This window comes from Pyrus communis, chromosome 10 (assembly GCF_963583255.1).
Source record: "Pyrus communis chromosome 10, drPyrComm1.1, whole genome shotgun sequence".
Classification (NCBI taxonomy): domain Eukaryota; kingdom Viridiplantae; phylum Streptophyta; class Magnoliopsida; order Rosales; family Rosaceae; genus Pyrus; species Pyrus communis.
Genome location: NC_084812.1, coordinates 22,423,750 through 22,439,997, shown reverse-complemented (window position 1 = coordinate 22,439,997; position 16,248 = coordinate 22,423,750). Strand labels below are relative to the sequence as shown.

The 16,248-nt window shown below is 36.3% G+C and overlaps 2 protein-coding genes across 3 annotated transcripts; both read left to right on the top strand.

Moving 5' to 3' along the window:
- The first annotated feature begins 3,243 nt into the window (after positions 1-3,243).
- On the top strand, positions 3,244-9,435 carry LOC137747521 (uncharacterized). Of its 2 annotated transcripts, XM_068487650.1 has the most exons (5): positions 3,251-3,509; positions 5,423-5,539; positions 6,077-6,333; positions 7,198-7,643; positions 8,640-9,435. In XM_068487650.1, exons 3-5 carry the CDS (start codon positions 6,117-6,119, stop codon positions 8,895-8,897), a joined length of 921 nt encoding a protein of 306 aa, XP_068343751.1. In that variant the 5' UTR covers positions 3,251-3,509; positions 5,423-5,539; positions 6,077-6,116; the 3' UTR covers positions 8,898-9,435. The 2 variants fall into 2 exon arrangements, with proteins under 2 accessions (XP_068343750.1, XP_068343751.1); XM_068487649.1 differs by lacking the exon at positions 5,423-5,539 and having other exon boundaries at positions 3,244-3,509.
- A 2,425-nt stretch (positions 9,436-11,860) lies between these two features.
- Positions 11,861-15,131, top strand: LOC137746805 (dnaJ protein homolog). The gene is made up of 7 exons (XM_068486814.1): positions 11,861-11,973; positions 12,100-12,269; positions 12,742-12,907; positions 12,993-13,134; positions 13,225-13,501; positions 13,627-13,825; positions 14,635-15,131. The coding sequence occupies exons 2-7, from the start codon at positions 12,120-12,122 to the stop codon at positions 14,952-14,954; spliced, it is 1,254 nt and encodes a 417-aa protein (XP_068342915.1). The 5' UTR covers positions 11,861-11,973; positions 12,100-12,119; the 3' UTR covers positions 14,955-15,131.
- Positions 15,132-16,248: the final 1,117 nt, after the last annotated feature.

The following is a 16,248-nucleotide window of genomic DNA, read 5'->3' as shown; positions in this document are numbered from 1 at the left end:
AACGTGACATGTACCGCTGCCTATAGAGCTCCAATCTCAACTCAACATCTGAATCTGCACACAAGTCGGAGCCACCTAACGTGGTCTGTACGACAAGACTGGGTGTAATATATATACGCTCTAGTGCTACGATCACGTGAAGACTATGCGAATAATCGCGGGTCACCTACGAGTCGGAACCACCTAATGTGGTCTGCACGACAAGACTTGCACCTAACTTGGATCCAAGGCGAGCGTGTGGTGCGGGTGAACATCACGTGAAGGACTATGCCCTGACCCTGGGCGGGAGCACTAACATCGGGGGTGCAGATTATGAGCTCTCTAAGCATTTCAAACTACGATTGCATAATAAACAGGAATGCATAACCACGTGAATACCGCTTACCTGGCACTTACCTGTGCGTCCACAGCACCAAATACACATTTATATATATGTATGCCACTACTAATACATGCGATGATGCGTAAACAACATTCATATGATGCATGGCATAAAACAAATAACCTTTTCTATTCTATTTCTGGGAATTTAGATGTATATAGGTATATACGGAAAACAAAAGCCCACTCACTGATAATTAGAAGGGTCGTAGCCCCCCTGCCTCGAGTGTGTACGCTCGTCTTCGGAAAACGAATCACCTATACGCGACAAAGTTACAAAAACGTTAATTTAAAAGCACCTAAGCAACTTCTCGTAATAACTTCTCATACATTGCTCAAATTGGACAAATGAATATACCAACGTGACCTACACAACCTCAAGATCACACATATATTTTTAGAAAAATTTTTGAACCACGCACGCGCCGGCCAAGGCACGGCCCTACGCGCCCCCACGCGCGGCCACGTGCACTGCACACTGACGGTGTTAACAGACGCCGTCAGGAATATTCCGTCAAACTGACGGAATATTCCGTTAAACTTAACTGATTCCGTCCACTGCCGTTAGGAATATTCCGTTAAACTTAACGGAATATTCCCCTATCTTCTCCGGCGAGACTCCGGCGCCGGCGCCGGCGCCGGAAAACTGGGTAATTTTCAAACCTTGTTTTCTCCTTCGTTTTTCAACCAAATTTCACGTTCTTTATACCAAAATGAAGCCTAGGACTAGTAGAACAACGTTAGACTAGTTTTAAGGCCTAAAAATTAAAGAATCTCACCTGTCTTCAAGGTCAAAACTCGGCCAACTTTGCACAGGACGATCGTGACGTCCAAATTCACCCAACGAACTACTCCGAGGCTCCTTGGGACCTCACAAACACATCTACAAGCTTAGAATCTCCTAAAACAAGCTAGATTAGGTTTGCATGAACAGTGCAATAATCGGACCTCGTTGAAACGACGTGAAAACATCTATATTCTTACCTGAAAATGGCACCTTTGAACTCCTCTCAGCTCCACGAACACGATGGTGGTCTTAGTTTCTTGATTGGTGAAGGTTTGATTAGGTTTGTATGTGTGTCCGTGTGTTTGTATGAAGAAGAAGAGGAATAATGGAGCTCGGGGAGGGAGAGAGAAAGAGAAAGAGAAAGAGAAAGAAAAAGAGAGAGACAGAGTGAGGGAATGAGGGAGGAAATCCCGGGAAAGTTAAAGGGTGTGTGTGTGTGGGTGTAATCCAATACATTCCACACCACACCAACAACTAATAACGTGACAAAAACGATCTAGGGGTAAAATCGTAAATTCACACGTACGTTTTAATAAATCCCGGAACGGGATGTTACAATCAACCAGTTAATTAAAGAGAATTTTAACGAAATACTCGCATTATTATTCATTTTAACAAAAAAATCACATTTTTACACTAAAAAGTCAATCCTGGTACTATTCACTTTATCCTTTATTTTATCTTTATAGTTAAAACTCAAAATTTTAAAATCTTTTTTATTATTTTTCCTTTAATTAAACGATATGGGAATGAATGCTGAAGCATACAAGATCTAAAAAATACGTTTTGAGCTTTACTTTTTTCACTCTCTTTCATGCTCATAGCCTTTTAGAAAACTTATCAAACGTTTACTTTATTTTTAAAGCACAATAAAAACGGTTTAAAAAATTGATGACACAATGTTGAGCCTGAAAATTTAATCACAATCCCTCCCGATTCTCGAGATATTTTTTAGGAGGTTAGAAATAATGTACGATACATTAAATGTCATAATATAATTGGTTAAAAATTCGTCAAATTGTATTATGAGATATAGTCTATCGAACCGTGTCCTTGGCATGATAAAAATTTGGGATGGGCACTTAGAACTGAAACCGAAACACGAACCAAATCGAACACACCGAACGATTTGGTTTTGCGGTTTTGAAACAGATTTGGTTTTGAAACCGAACCGCAACATAGAAAACGGTTTGGTTTCGGTTTTGGTTTTGAAAACCGCACCGAAATCGAACCGCACCGCAAATATTAATAAATATTTAATTAAATGTCCATATTAGATTTCATGTTTTAATTGATTGTTTGTTAGAATCTATACACTTAGTATGTACTCAACCACACTAGAATATCATCATTCATCATTTTCTTTCGTTCATTAACTTGAAGGACCTTTGTTATTTTATACCACCATCACACACACATATATGTACAAGGGTGAACTAATCTTGTTATCAAGAGTCGAACAATGATCTAATGAAGCCCACTCATTTGAAGCATGATATCACATATTCTAGTATGAAAGTTTTGCTCACGTTTAATGAATTCAAATTTATTCAACTTGTTTTATGATAAACATTGTAAAGGACACCCTTTGTTACACAAACATGTTTTAACATCACAACTGCATGCAATGTGCTAAGTGTTTACATAACAAATGTCTTTTTCCTATTGCTATTGGGCTTATTAATATGTTAAATTGCAAATTGTATATTTTTTCTTAAAAACCAAACCGAAACCGTTTGAAACCGCATTGAATCGAACTGCAAAAAATTTCAATTTCGATTTTGGTTTCACTCAAAACTACATCAAACCAAATCGTGCCCACCCATAATAAAAATTTCTTCCGAATCTCCTGCTCTATCTATCCACTAAAAAAGTAAATAAGTAAATAAAGTTTTAAAGGGGTTCGCATTCCTGGAGGGGAGAAAGCTTCTGGAACAAAACTATGCGTTGTAGGAAAAGGGGTTAAAAAAAAAAAAAAAAAAAAAAATGGGAAACCGGTGGCATTGAAACGCTGAGTTGGTAGCTGGTTTAACCACACACCCAAAACTCATACCACCAGTGCACGTGAACTGGCAAAGCAAAGCAAATGAAGTTGTAACCACCAAAAATCTCCTCGTTAATTCGCCTTTCTTCTTCTTCTTCTTCTTCTTCTTGTTGAGAGGAAAGCGTTTCCATTTTACTCGTGCTCGTGCAGTGCAACGTGCTTCTCAATTTCAATGGCTGCGGCGCAAGAGTCATCGGATGCGGAGAGGAAGAGAGTGGTGGTGATTGGAGGCGGCGTCGGCGGCTCCGTCGTAGCCCATTCTCTCCAGTTCTGCGCTGATGTTGTCCTTGTTGATCAGTAAGCCATGCTTTTAAACCCATTACTTTACTTGTTTCCTATCATCCGACGATCATTGAGTAATACTTTAATCTTGTTTAAACTACGGGGAGGGAATTCGAACTTGAGTGCAGAGAGAGGAGTAGCCATGCTAGGTAGGTTTTTTTTTAATTGAATTTATCACTGTTTTTTGTTTTTTTTTTTTTAAATTTTTATCAATTGCCTTGAATTTGCTATGCTATGCTGTGTTATGCGGCAGAATATGGTCACAGAATTTGATTTTGCAATTGGATTGGTTTTCTGTGTATTTAGAGAAAATGATAACCTTATGAGCCGACAGAAAGCTAACTTTTAATTTAACAGAGGTCCGTTCTCTATGCACACTTCACTCAAAGCCCCGGCTATCTGCACCGAGAAACTAAAATAAAGAGCCTTTGTGTAACTTTTATTATGGTGTTGTTTGATGTAGGAATATTAGTAAGAAAAAGAGTGGTATTGCTTTTATTTTCATGGTTCTTTGGGCTAATGTAAATCATGTATGAATGCTAACTCATATTTATCGGACAATCCTACAAAGCTAGCGATTCATGATTTCTTAAGATGATGTACTGGTGAAGGATGTATTGGGATAATGTAAATCATGAATTTTGAAAGATGTTTCTAAATGATGTGCTCCTCTAGTTTCTGTGTTGTTGGGTTCCGTAGATAGTTATCTTAGAAAAGTCAATTGCAAGGATACCTTCTACGGTAAGAATTCACTATAGAGACCATCAGGGGGTGCAAGTGCAACCCTACTGCTGCATGAATATAAGATGAAGAAACTGAAAACAAAGACAATTTACAGCCCGGATTTTGAGCATAGTATAGACTCCATTCTGTTTTTGGACGAAGGGCAGGCAGTGGGGGGTTTAGTTTTGACAAGACTGCATACCAAACACAGCTAATTCACATGAACAGGAGGTGCTTGATGTCAAGCAACAGTTCTTTTCTGTCCTGATAGCACCGATTTGAATGAAATATGTATGGAATTGATTTCAGATTGAAAGTAAAAGTTATGGAAATGCCTTTTCTCTGAAGATGAATAAGCAGTGATTCTGCGGAAAAAGGAGACGGTTTGCAAATATGCAATGAGTTAGAATTACCTTAAGGCTTATTATTTAGCTGAATGACGGTAGAATAAAGGATTCAGATGTTTGAATTGAGGAGGCTATGGCTCATGATTATTGGAAGAAGTAGTCTGAAATGGTGAAATATACTACGGGTACTGATCTAAGTCATCGTGATTTCTGTGGTTGCTCTTGCTGTCTTTTGTGGATGCATTTGTGCCCCAACGATCTTGGTTTGTACCTTTTGAACCAATGATATTTTAAATTTATGTGTGGGAAACCAAATATTCGACATGTGATGTGGTGGCTCCTGGCAAGTTTCAACTGGTTAGTTAGCCTTCATATATCATTCGTTAACTTAATCATGCCTTTGTAAACTTTCCTAAGGTTAGATGAATATTTAGGTTTTTCTAATAATTTGAAAAAATGAAATGATGCTCAGCTGCTGAGGTATATTAACACCATTCAAGGTTTAAATGGATGAGCAGAGATTTATTGCAAATAAGTATCTTCATGATTTTCAGGCTTTCTAAGATAGTAATCAATGAATTTAGCTCAAACACCAATTGAAGAGTTTGAGAAAGAAGTTTTGTCATAGATGTAAGTGTAGAAAGGGAAGAAAACTAGGTGTACCATCAACCATCAAGGGCCTATTTAGTAATAGTTTTCATCAGGAGTGTACAAGAAACGCCAACGGACTTCGTTTCATTCTTTTATCATATTATTACTTTTTTGTTTAATTTTTTTTAAGATAAAAGTATTTACAATTTTTTGTTCTATTTGTTTTATGAATTTTTCAATTGTTTGATCAATGATCATTTATAACAGGCAGCGCAAGGCTTTTTGGGTGTACTTGTCTATTAATTACTCCAGTGGAGATAGTAAACATGATAGATGACAAGAAGGAAGTGGTGTCACTGATGACCTGTTTAAATGTTTTGAATGGTAAAATGCATTACTTTGTCATGCAACTGTTGAGTAAGGCAGTTTTTTCCAGTTTGTATTGGCACATGTTTATGCCGCAACATGAAGTAAAAATACTATGTAACCATGTACTCTCTCTCTCTCTCTCTCTCTCTCTCCCCCATCATCTGACCATGCTAAATACCTCTTCTCATACCTTATTAAATTGGAATGTTAAAGACACCTACCATTTCCCTACCTACATGCAACAACCAAGACCTGTCATGGTCCCCTTGATTTGAGTTTTATTACATGTCCACATCTTATTTATGATTAAGATGATGTGTTTTCTCTGGTTTTAGGTGTCCTTCTTTGTATCTGATCAATGCTCTCTTCCAATTTCTCCTGTAGATTACTTATTTGTAAACAAGAATCATGGTTTCTTTTGCGTCATTTCTGGTTTCCAGTCCACTTATTCCTCAGTATGCATAATTTAGTATCAATACAACTATGATTATTGACGTATCAAGTTATTTTATTCTTTGTTCCTTTTTAATGAAATTTTTGTTTACACCTCAGGAAGGAGTATTTCGAGATCCCATGGGGAAGCTTGAGGGCAATGGTGGAGCCATCATTTGCCAAAAGATCCATCATTAATCACTGCAATTATCTTCCAAATGTGCGGATTGTTGCATCTACTGCAGCTAACATCACAGACCGTGAAGTATTGACTACAGATGGCCGTTTGCTTGTATATGATTACCTTGTTATAGCCACTGGTCACAAGGACTCTGTTCCAAAAACCAGAGTTGCGAGGCTCAGTCAGTACCAGGCAGGTAATACATAAAGATTCATAAGTATCACTGCATTTGTGGGCTTGTGGTCAGTTTTTATGATAGCTATTGCATTTAGTACTTCACCCACTTCCAAATTAAACTTAACATATAAATCCACATAACTCATGTAAGAAATCTCATACGTTTACTTTTTTTTCTCTGAGATTGCATTTGTGGACTTTTAACCGCTCTACCAGTAGTAGTTGAAATGATTTAGTCCCACTCAGCCTACCCGAGTAAGTGTTAAGAAGCTTTAATACTTAACGTGTTTCACTTAATTTAGGTTATGGGATTTAGGAGTTAGGATTGTAGTTTGTTGAGTTTTTATTTTTTTTATTTTTGTGAATTGTTTGAGTCTTTGAAGTATTCTCATTATATTAGGATTTTACTTAAGTAGTTTCTGTTGTACATACTTGCATTGCATGTTTGTTTCTTACTTATGTTGTATGCTTTTTGTGCATTTTTGAGGGAAGGCTCCTTATGTCTCCACAAACCCCAGCCCCCCCCTCCCAAAACAAAAAAAAAAAGAAAAAAAAAACTAGGTATACATTTGTTACTTATTAATGAAATATACTCTTGCTGTTGAGTTTTGTTCATAATGATTTCATTTATCCCGAATATGTTTTGATATGTATATTTTGATCGATGATATGAGAAACAATATTAGGAGGCTCCTTTAATAGGTTACGTAGCTTAGAGCTATAGCACACCCAAGAAAAAATCCTGGCTCTGTCCTAAAAAGGAAAAGGAAAATAATGAAAATAGAATTTTAATTTTAATTTCGTGAAGGTGCTCCAACAAGGCTACAATACTTAACGCTGACTTCTATATCTTAATTGTTCACCATTCTGTTTCTGTGTCCAGAGTTTGAAAAGATCAATTCTGCTGAATCAATCCTGATTGTTGGAGGGGGTCCTACTGGTGTTGAACTTGCCGGTGAAATTGCCACTGATTTTCCAGAAAAGAAGGTGACACTTGTGCACAGGGGGTCAAGGCTACTAGAATTCATTGGCTTGAAGGCTTCCCAAAAGGCACTTGATTGGTTAATATCAAAAAATGTTGAAGTTCTTTTGAATGAGTCCGTTAATTTGAACAATGTATCTGATGGTGCATTTCAAACATCTTCTGGAGAAGTTATCGCAGCTGATTGCCACTTTGTGTGCACGGCTAAACCAATGGGTTCGTCATGGCTTAGGGAGAGTATTTTACAGAATGACTTGGATATGCAAGGAAGATTGATGGTTGATAGAAACATGAGGGTTCGTGGTCATAAAAATATCTTTGCAGTAGGAGATATAACCGATGTTAAGGTCAGCCAAACCTATCTTTCTCTTGTGTTTTTAGTATTTTTTATTTTTTGCTTTTTGCTTTTGGCAGTCAATATTTAGTAAGAAACTCCTTGTTTGAGGCATGTGGACCTGATATGTTCTACCCATGGACAAATAGGTGGTGGTAGTCGAATTCGAGGATCCTAAAGTTAAAAAGTGCAAATCTGGAATGTAACTACTGACTAGGTCATGGTTAGTGGTTAGTATACAAGTTGTAATTGTAAGTAACTATTGAGGGGCTGGATAAATATGGGAAAAAATTCAGGGTTTGATTCACATAAAATGCTAGGGGCCTAAAAACACCTGAGCTAATTATAAAACCGAAAAATTATAGAGTTAATTAACTGTTTGATGGTAGAGGCAGAACTGCAATCATGATTTTGCTTTTCTCATAGTTTAACAAGTTTTGGAATATTATGAGGCCTGAACTTTGTTCGATATTTCTATTTCGTGAAACAATGCACAAAACTTCTAGTCTTGTGGTTAATAAGCAGCAAAATTATCAATTTATAAATAAGCAAAATTATCAGTTTATAAATAACTTCAGACAAGAAAAAAATAGGATGATTGATAAATGGGGAGTTTTCAGTATGATACAGTGTTTTGTAGAGAATATCACCAGTAAGTAGCTCTTATTTTGAGAAACCTCATACTAAAGTGAAAAGATAATTTAGAAACCACAAAGATCGGTTTTTAACAAGAACAAAATGTCGAACAGACTACAGACCCCAGTGCAATATGACAGCTCTGATTTAGATTTTGCTTATACTCGGTAATATTGACTTTGTATTTTTGTGAGGGTTCAATGTCATTTTGGCGAGAAGTAACAGCCGTATGAGTTATGAGTCCGGTGAAAAAGTTGGGTCAACCTTTGCTGCGATTTTGTTGTTCGTCATTTTCACTATCAATGTCTACAAATTTTCATATATTAAAAAAAAAAATCTGTCTTAAACTAATGAAAACAATCTATTAAAACAGGAGATCAAACAAGGATATTTAGCACAAAGACATGCTGAAGTGACTGCCGAGAACCTGAAGCTATTGTTGAGAGGACGAAATGAAAGCAAGATGGCTACATATAAGCCTGGTTTAGAAATGGCACTTGTTTCACTTGGGAGGAATGAGGGAATTGCTCAGTTCCCATTAGTGACGATTAGTGGTTGCATCCCAGGCATGATCAAATCCGGGGACTTATTTGTAGGAAAGACAAGGAAACGTCTTGGGCTGAAACCTTGATAAACATGGAATCATTTTGGATGGTTTGGCAGGTTATTCAGGATATCAAACTCATCCTCCCCAGTTATTTCATTTAGAGCAGAATCGTGCAGTGGTACATTAACCAAGTTCGGGCGCTTGGTTATTGCAAACAAAAGTGGTGGTGTTCTTTTCCCCGTCCTTAGTGTTTGCTATCAAGCCTTGCAGGAGTGCTGGACTTCCCCATCTTATGCAGGTTCATGTGTGTTTCTTTTAGCCAAAAGAAAAAAGGAAAGGGAATTCCAAGTTCATATTCTGCAGAAACGCAAGTCGGGTGGTGGAAGTTAGATGCTCCAGGTTCCCGCAGCTTTCAGGTACGTGACCAAATTGTACGTCGCGGGGCATCTGTAATATTGATGTTTTTAGTAATTATGCAACTGAAGAGTTTCTAATTCTGATTAAACAAGGTAGAGTGCCATTCAAATTTTCCTCTTGCAGTCTCGCCAGCTGCTGCGATAATTTGTTGTTCTCCATGGACAAAACAATGCTGTTGAAGCTGTTGAGCAATTTTAATAGCCAACTCCGACTCCGAAGTATGTTTGATGAAACTAGATCTCAATCAGCTTTCATGTTGAAAGTTTTTGCTTAAATAGAATACGGTATTACACACTTAGGGCTTATTTGGTATTCTACTTGAATCCAACTTTTTAGACTCAAAACAACTTTTTAAGTTTTACAGCTTCAATACTTGTTTGGTAGAATTGTTTTCAAAAACTGAATTCAAAATTAACTTGAAAATTAACCTACTTATAGAAAGCACATAAAGTGAGTTTTTAGAGTTTTTTTTTTTTTTTTTTTTTTAAAGAATTTTTAGGGCATGTTTGGTATCCTATTTGAAATTTTTTTTTATCATTTATCAAAACATTTCTTAAAAACATTTCTTGAAAACAATTTTCTTTAAAACTTAAAAACTTGATTGATTTGCGATTTAAAATTTTTAAATTTTACGACTTAAACTAGACAAAAAGATCTAAACAGAAGGGGTCGCAGAAGAGGGAGAAAGAGGGGAGAGGAGGAAAGAAAATAAAAGATGATTGAAGGAAATAGAAAGAAGAGAGACGATTAGACGAGATAGAGAGGAATATGAGTGAGAGAAAGAACCGAGAGAATGAAGAGAGCGGATTGAAGGAGAGACGAGAAAGGTAAAAAAATAAAGGGAGAGAGAAAGAAGAAAAGAAAGAGATAGATTTGGAGTGAGATGAGAGTAGGAAGAGAAAAGAAAGGAGTGCGTTTAAGTTTAAAAACTTTAAAAACTCACTTTTTTATGTTTTTAAAGAATAAATTATATTTTTTAGTTTGTTCAATTTTTTAAAATAGTTTTATCAAACAAGTTTTTAAGATCTAAACCTTGAAAATTATTTTTAAGTTTAAAAGTTTGATTCAAGGAGAGTATCAAACAGATCCTTAAACTTCAATTCCACTATTTTTTTTCTCTCTTCTCCTCTCACTCCCCATTTTTCCCTCTATGCTATCTGACTCTTTCCTCCCTTCCAGATCTCTCACCTATTCATGTCTCCTCTTTCTCTCTCCTCCCTTCCTCCCCTAAATCTCTCTCCTTTCTTTTTCCTTCCTCCCCCGAAATCTCTCTCATACTTTCCTCTCCTCTGCTCTTTCTCTCTCACCTCCCCTCCTCTCCCTATCTCACATATTTATCTCTCCTCTCTCCTCCGGCCCTCCAATTGAGTTGTTGTACGATAATTTTCTTTTCATTTTAATTATTAAAATTTATAAATAATTTTAAATTTCATACCAAACAAGTTTTTGAATTTTAAATAAAATTGTTCTTAAAACATGTTCTAAAGAAATATTTTGAGAAACTATGATTTTTTTTTTTTTAATACGATAGCCAACATGATGACGAAGTACACGGTTGAAATAGGGGTCGATAACTATGGAGTGAATCTGTCAGAGCCTGGAACATCATTCATGCAAAATGTGTTATTCTTGTCAGATGGAGTTTGGTCGCATAAATCAAGTACTTTGAAGACATGATTTCAAATTCAATATTTTGTAGCCCTCGGTTGCATGAACATTCAATTAATTCTAGAGACTTCTAAAGTAGTGAAAATCGAGCTTGTTAAGGTCGATATTTTGATGAGGGAACAAGGTCGCGGTTAGTGTTATGGAAAGATAAAAAAACGTATGTAAACATAAAAAATTTGAACATTCTTGTTCAAGACATGATTTTGTTTGATTAAGAACTTTGGGTTTCAACATGAGTGATATATCTTAGAAAACTTCACATTGTTATGGCATCTCTCGAAACTATAAGTTCGACATTTAGTATGAACTTTAAGTGCATTGTATCTGCATTCTCAAAAGCAATACAAAATCCAATATTTGCAATTGAATTGAATAATCGAAATATAAATCAAGGCAAGATATATAATTCGAACAACATAAAATTAGAGTTCGTGCTTCATTGTGAATATTCATGCAATCAAGAACTGGAAAATATTGAAATTGAAACCATGTTTAAAAGTATTTGATTGATGCTACCAAACTCTGCTTTTTATTGGACCTCTCTAAATTCAAAACTTGGCATTTGGGGATGCTGATAACATATTATAAACTAAAAAGTTTGAGAATAAGAGGAACGACAATAGGGAGAAAGAGAAATGCAAGAAGATTTCTAGGTTGTCTTTATTTATACTAGTTTATGAAAAAAATACTTGTTGCCCAAATAATACATTAACACACAAAGTAAATCTCTACTTCTGATTTACATAACACTATTCTTTTTTAATACTAAAACAATTTTCTTTAAAAAAAAAAAAAAAAACAATATTCCGCAAACAGATAAAAAAAGGTAAAGGGTAAAGGGTTAAAAACAAAAAGATAAATTCTAGATCCTTCCTTATCCGCATGCGAAATGTCAATACTAACCCTCAGCGACCACCCTGTTGACAATCAATCGCAGCCGTCCATTCCCTCGCTTTAATATACAGATCCCTGAGCCAACACTCCTCTCTCTCTCGCCCTCTCGCCCTCTCGCCCTCTCTCGTTCGTCTCTGCTCATTCTGACGACATACCTCCAATTAATCGAATTTCGAAATCGGTTAGTTCTCTATCATCTTTCTCTGTATCAATTTCAAAACCGATTTCTGGGATTTGGGTTTTATTTGTTCTTATTTTTTGAAATTTAATGGTGTTTTTTATCATTTATTTTTTAATTATTTAACAGATTAAGGCTAACAAGTGAGAATGTTTGGGAGAGCTCCAAAGAAAAGCGATAACAGCAAATATTATGAGATCCTTGGAGTTTCAAAGACCGCTTCGCAGGACGATCTAAAGAAGGCTTATAGAAAAGCCGCCATCAAGAACCACCCTGATAAGGGCGGCGATCCTGAGAAGGTTTTACTTTCTTTTTCCTAATATTAATATTCTCTTGGTTTATTAATTCAGCAGCTTCTTGATTTATCAAATCTATGGTTTCGTTGAGATCTAGCAAATTTTTATTTTTATTTTTATTTTTATTTTTTATTTTTTTATTTTTAGCTTTGAGTATATTGGGGATTTCTGGGTTTTTTATTTTTTTTATTTTTTATTGTTGTTTACTGCAATTGAAAATTTAAATTATTGAAATTTATAATTCATCTGAATCGTTTTTGATAAATCAGAGGTATCACATAAAGCAGTTAACATGGTGAAACTATATATTGGGTTTTCTTCAATCTTTCTTATATGTTTGTGTTCGGACACTACGAGTTATAGTCCGACCCGAGGGGGTGCTTGTGCTGGAATTTCATTGTCATCAAATAAAACTTAATGGTAGTTTCTTGTTATGTTGATTTTCTGACCGTTTTGATACCGGTTTGGAATTTAGTTTAAAGAGTTGGCCCAAGCATATGAGGTTCTGAGTGATCCAGAGAAACGTGAGATATATGACCAATATGGCGAGGATGCCCTCAAGGAAGGAATGGGTGGCGGAGGTGGCGGCCATGACCCATTTGATATTTTCCAATCCTTCTTTGGTGGAAACCCATTCGGTGGTGAGGCATTTTCCCTGTTTTTATCTGAGCTCCGTGTTTGTACTTTGTGTAAATTGGAATTAAGTGTTTTGATGCTATGTCCCAGGTGGTGGAAGCAGCAGAGGCCGAAGGCAGAGAAGGGGAGAGGATGTGATCCATCCACTTAAGGTTTCTTTGGAAGATCTCTACAATGGAACGTCCAAAAAGCTTTCTCTCGCGCGCAACAAAATCTGCACCAAATGCAAGGGGTTAGTGTTTTAATATGAGTTGAATGTTATCCGAAATTTACTTTAGTGCTCTATGGTTCTGATATGGAGATGGTATTTGACATGATTCAGTAAAGGGTCGAAGTCAGGTGCCTCAATGAAATGTCCTGGCTGCCAAGGTTCTGGAATGAAAGTATCTATTAGACATCTTGGCCCCTCGATGATCCAGCAAATGCAACATCCTTGCACTGAGTGCAAGGGTACTGGTGAGACCATTAATGACAAGGATCGCTGCACACAATGTAAGGGTGAGAAGGTTGTTCAGGAAAAGAAAGTCTTAGAAGTAATTGTGGAGAAGGGCATGCAAAATGGGCAGAAGATTACATTCCCTGGTGAAGCTGATGAAGCGGTAGGTTTACATGCTTTCACTTTGAACTTTGAAGGTTCGTTATTTGTAACCTCTTTATGTCAGTTGTCTTTGGTACATTTATTGATCCATGCTATTTTGTCTTCCTTTTTTTATTCATTCTGCAGCCAGACACCATCACAGGCGATATTGTCTTTGTCCTACAACAAAAGGAGCACCCTAAATTTAAGAGGAAGGGTGATGATCTCTTCTTTGAACATACCTTGTCACTTGTGGAGTCACTCTGCGGCTTCCAATTTGTATTGACACATTTAGATGGAAGACAGCTCCTCATTAAATCCCAACCTGGAGAAGTTGTAAAGCCTGGTAAGTTTCATTATTACTGTACTCATTTTGAATAGTTGCTTTGTGCATTTGGTTAGTTCCTGATGTTATGAGTCATTATCAAATTCATTCTTGGAATTTTTTTATTATGCTACCTTTATTAGGGTCGGTCAAATAAATGTGTAGGCCATAGTCACTTGAACCAATGATGATGATTTGGATTGGTGTTTTATGGGTTATTGACAAACAAAATGAAGTTTTGGGCGAAAAAGAAAAAGAAAACAGACAACCGAAAAATACATGAACAGAAAACAAACATATATGATGAGGATTCAAGGTTAGTGTAGACACAAAGGGAGTGAGAAGGTAATATGTTTTAAATTTAACGGAGAGTGAGAAAATGGAGCAGGTGGGAGTAACATCACATCTATTTGCCTTTTAAATTTAAAACATACTACCCTTTCACTCCCTTTATGCCTATAATTGCACCTACATTCTCTCTCTCTCTCTCTCTCTCTCTCTCTCTCTCTCTCTCTCTCTCTCGTAGTTAGTGACTGGAAGAAGACAGAGTTGCTTGTGGTCATGTGTTTGGTTTAGTATGGTGCAATTATCATAACTATACTAATGGACGAAATGATATTTGCAACCTGTCCCTGCAGTCCCTGCAATCGTAATATTCAGTTCAGTTACGAAATGCATAGCAGTGAAAGTTAGTGCATTAGTTTTTGGGCTGTATTGTGATAAAAGTTTTTGATTGAGAATTCTAGGCTTTCATCCTAACAAATGGACGTTGCATCAGAATATTTTTTAGTTCCACTGATTTAATTTTTTTTTTCACTGGTGTCTATCAGATCAATTCAAGGCTATAAATGATGAAGGCATGTCAATGTACCAGAGGCCATTCATGAAAGGTAAGTTATATATTCACTTCACAGTGGAGTTCCCTGAGTCACTGAATCCAGAACAGTGCAAGGCTCTGGAGGCTGTCCTCCCCCCCAAGACTTCGGCTCAGCTGACCGACATGGAGTTGGATGAATGTGAGGAGACTACGCTGCATGATGTAAACATAGAGGAGGAAATGCGTCGAAAGCAAGCACATGCACACGAGGCGTATGACGATGATGAGGACATGCATGGTGGTGCCCAGAGGGTTCAGTGTGCTCAGCAATGATTAGATAGGCTTTATGAAGGTATTCGAGAAAAATAAAAGTTATCGGCATTGTGGTATGTTGGTGGAGTTTCCTAGTGTTTATTTGTGGTTTGGTTTGGTTTGTGAATCGTAACTTTTCGAGAACAATAGCTACCAAGGAGATGGTTTCTTATATTCTATATAATGTTAATTGTTGAATGCTAAGAATTTATATTCTGCTGCTTTAGGATGTTTGAAAGAGGTGATATGTCTTTGGCCCGTGGGGGCTTGAGCTTATAACCATAATCCCATTTGCAACTTGGTTTGGTGATTAGCTACCCGGAAGTGAATGGGGACCGTTGCTAATCTGAGGGTTTAGGGGCGCTCTTTGTGCATCTTTACCCCAAGTGAACAAATCAATACCACGAAGTCGCGAATTGTGCACGTTTGCTTTAGATGATTTTTTGTGGTTGGGTGGTTTTGAGGTTTGCATATGAAGTATTTCGGATAGGATGGCTTATATCTTGTTTTAGGAAAACTAATAAAAAGGGTTTGAAAATTTTGAGTTTTAATGATAAGAACAAAATAAAGGGTAAAGTGAATTGTACTAGAATTGATTTTTTAATGTAAAAATGTGGTTTTTCGTTAAAGTGAACAATACCGTGGGTTTTTTGTTAAAATTTCCTATTGTTTTTTATTTTGGGTTTATATTTTGTGGAAAAGATCCGCTATCATTTTTTGTTTATAGGTGAATTAGGCCAATTTGGATTGGAAAGATTCTCAGAATGGGCTGATCATGTTTTCTTTTTATCGTAACGAGTACTTTCCAAGTGTAAAGTTTACGTTGAGCCAGTACATGGATGTCTCGCAAATGAAATGAACTCTAGAAACAAAATGAAATGACTCTAAAAACAAAATTGTAATTCTTATATTGGTTTATATAATAATATTGTTGCCACAAAACTTTCTGTTTATTGAATAATTTATTTCTAAAAAGCCTCAAAAGTCACAGGTTAGAATTAGAGTTGTCAAAAATGAGTTGGGATGTTTTTAGACTGAAGCAAAATAGATGTGTAAAAAATAAAAGGTCCAAAATACTTTTTAAGTTAACATTTCTTTCATGAGGTGGGTTGAGATTAAAAGAACTAAAAATGTTGGTTAAGGAATGAAGTGAGACGAAATTAATTTCAAAAAATAAAGTGAAATTAAATGACAGTTTCAGAAGCCATTTCAATTAATAAGCTGTAAAAAAGAATTAATGAAAAAAGGCCCCTGCTTCTTAATCAACCATTCATCTGGAGAAATTTTTTATTATAATCGGAATACGGAAGATACA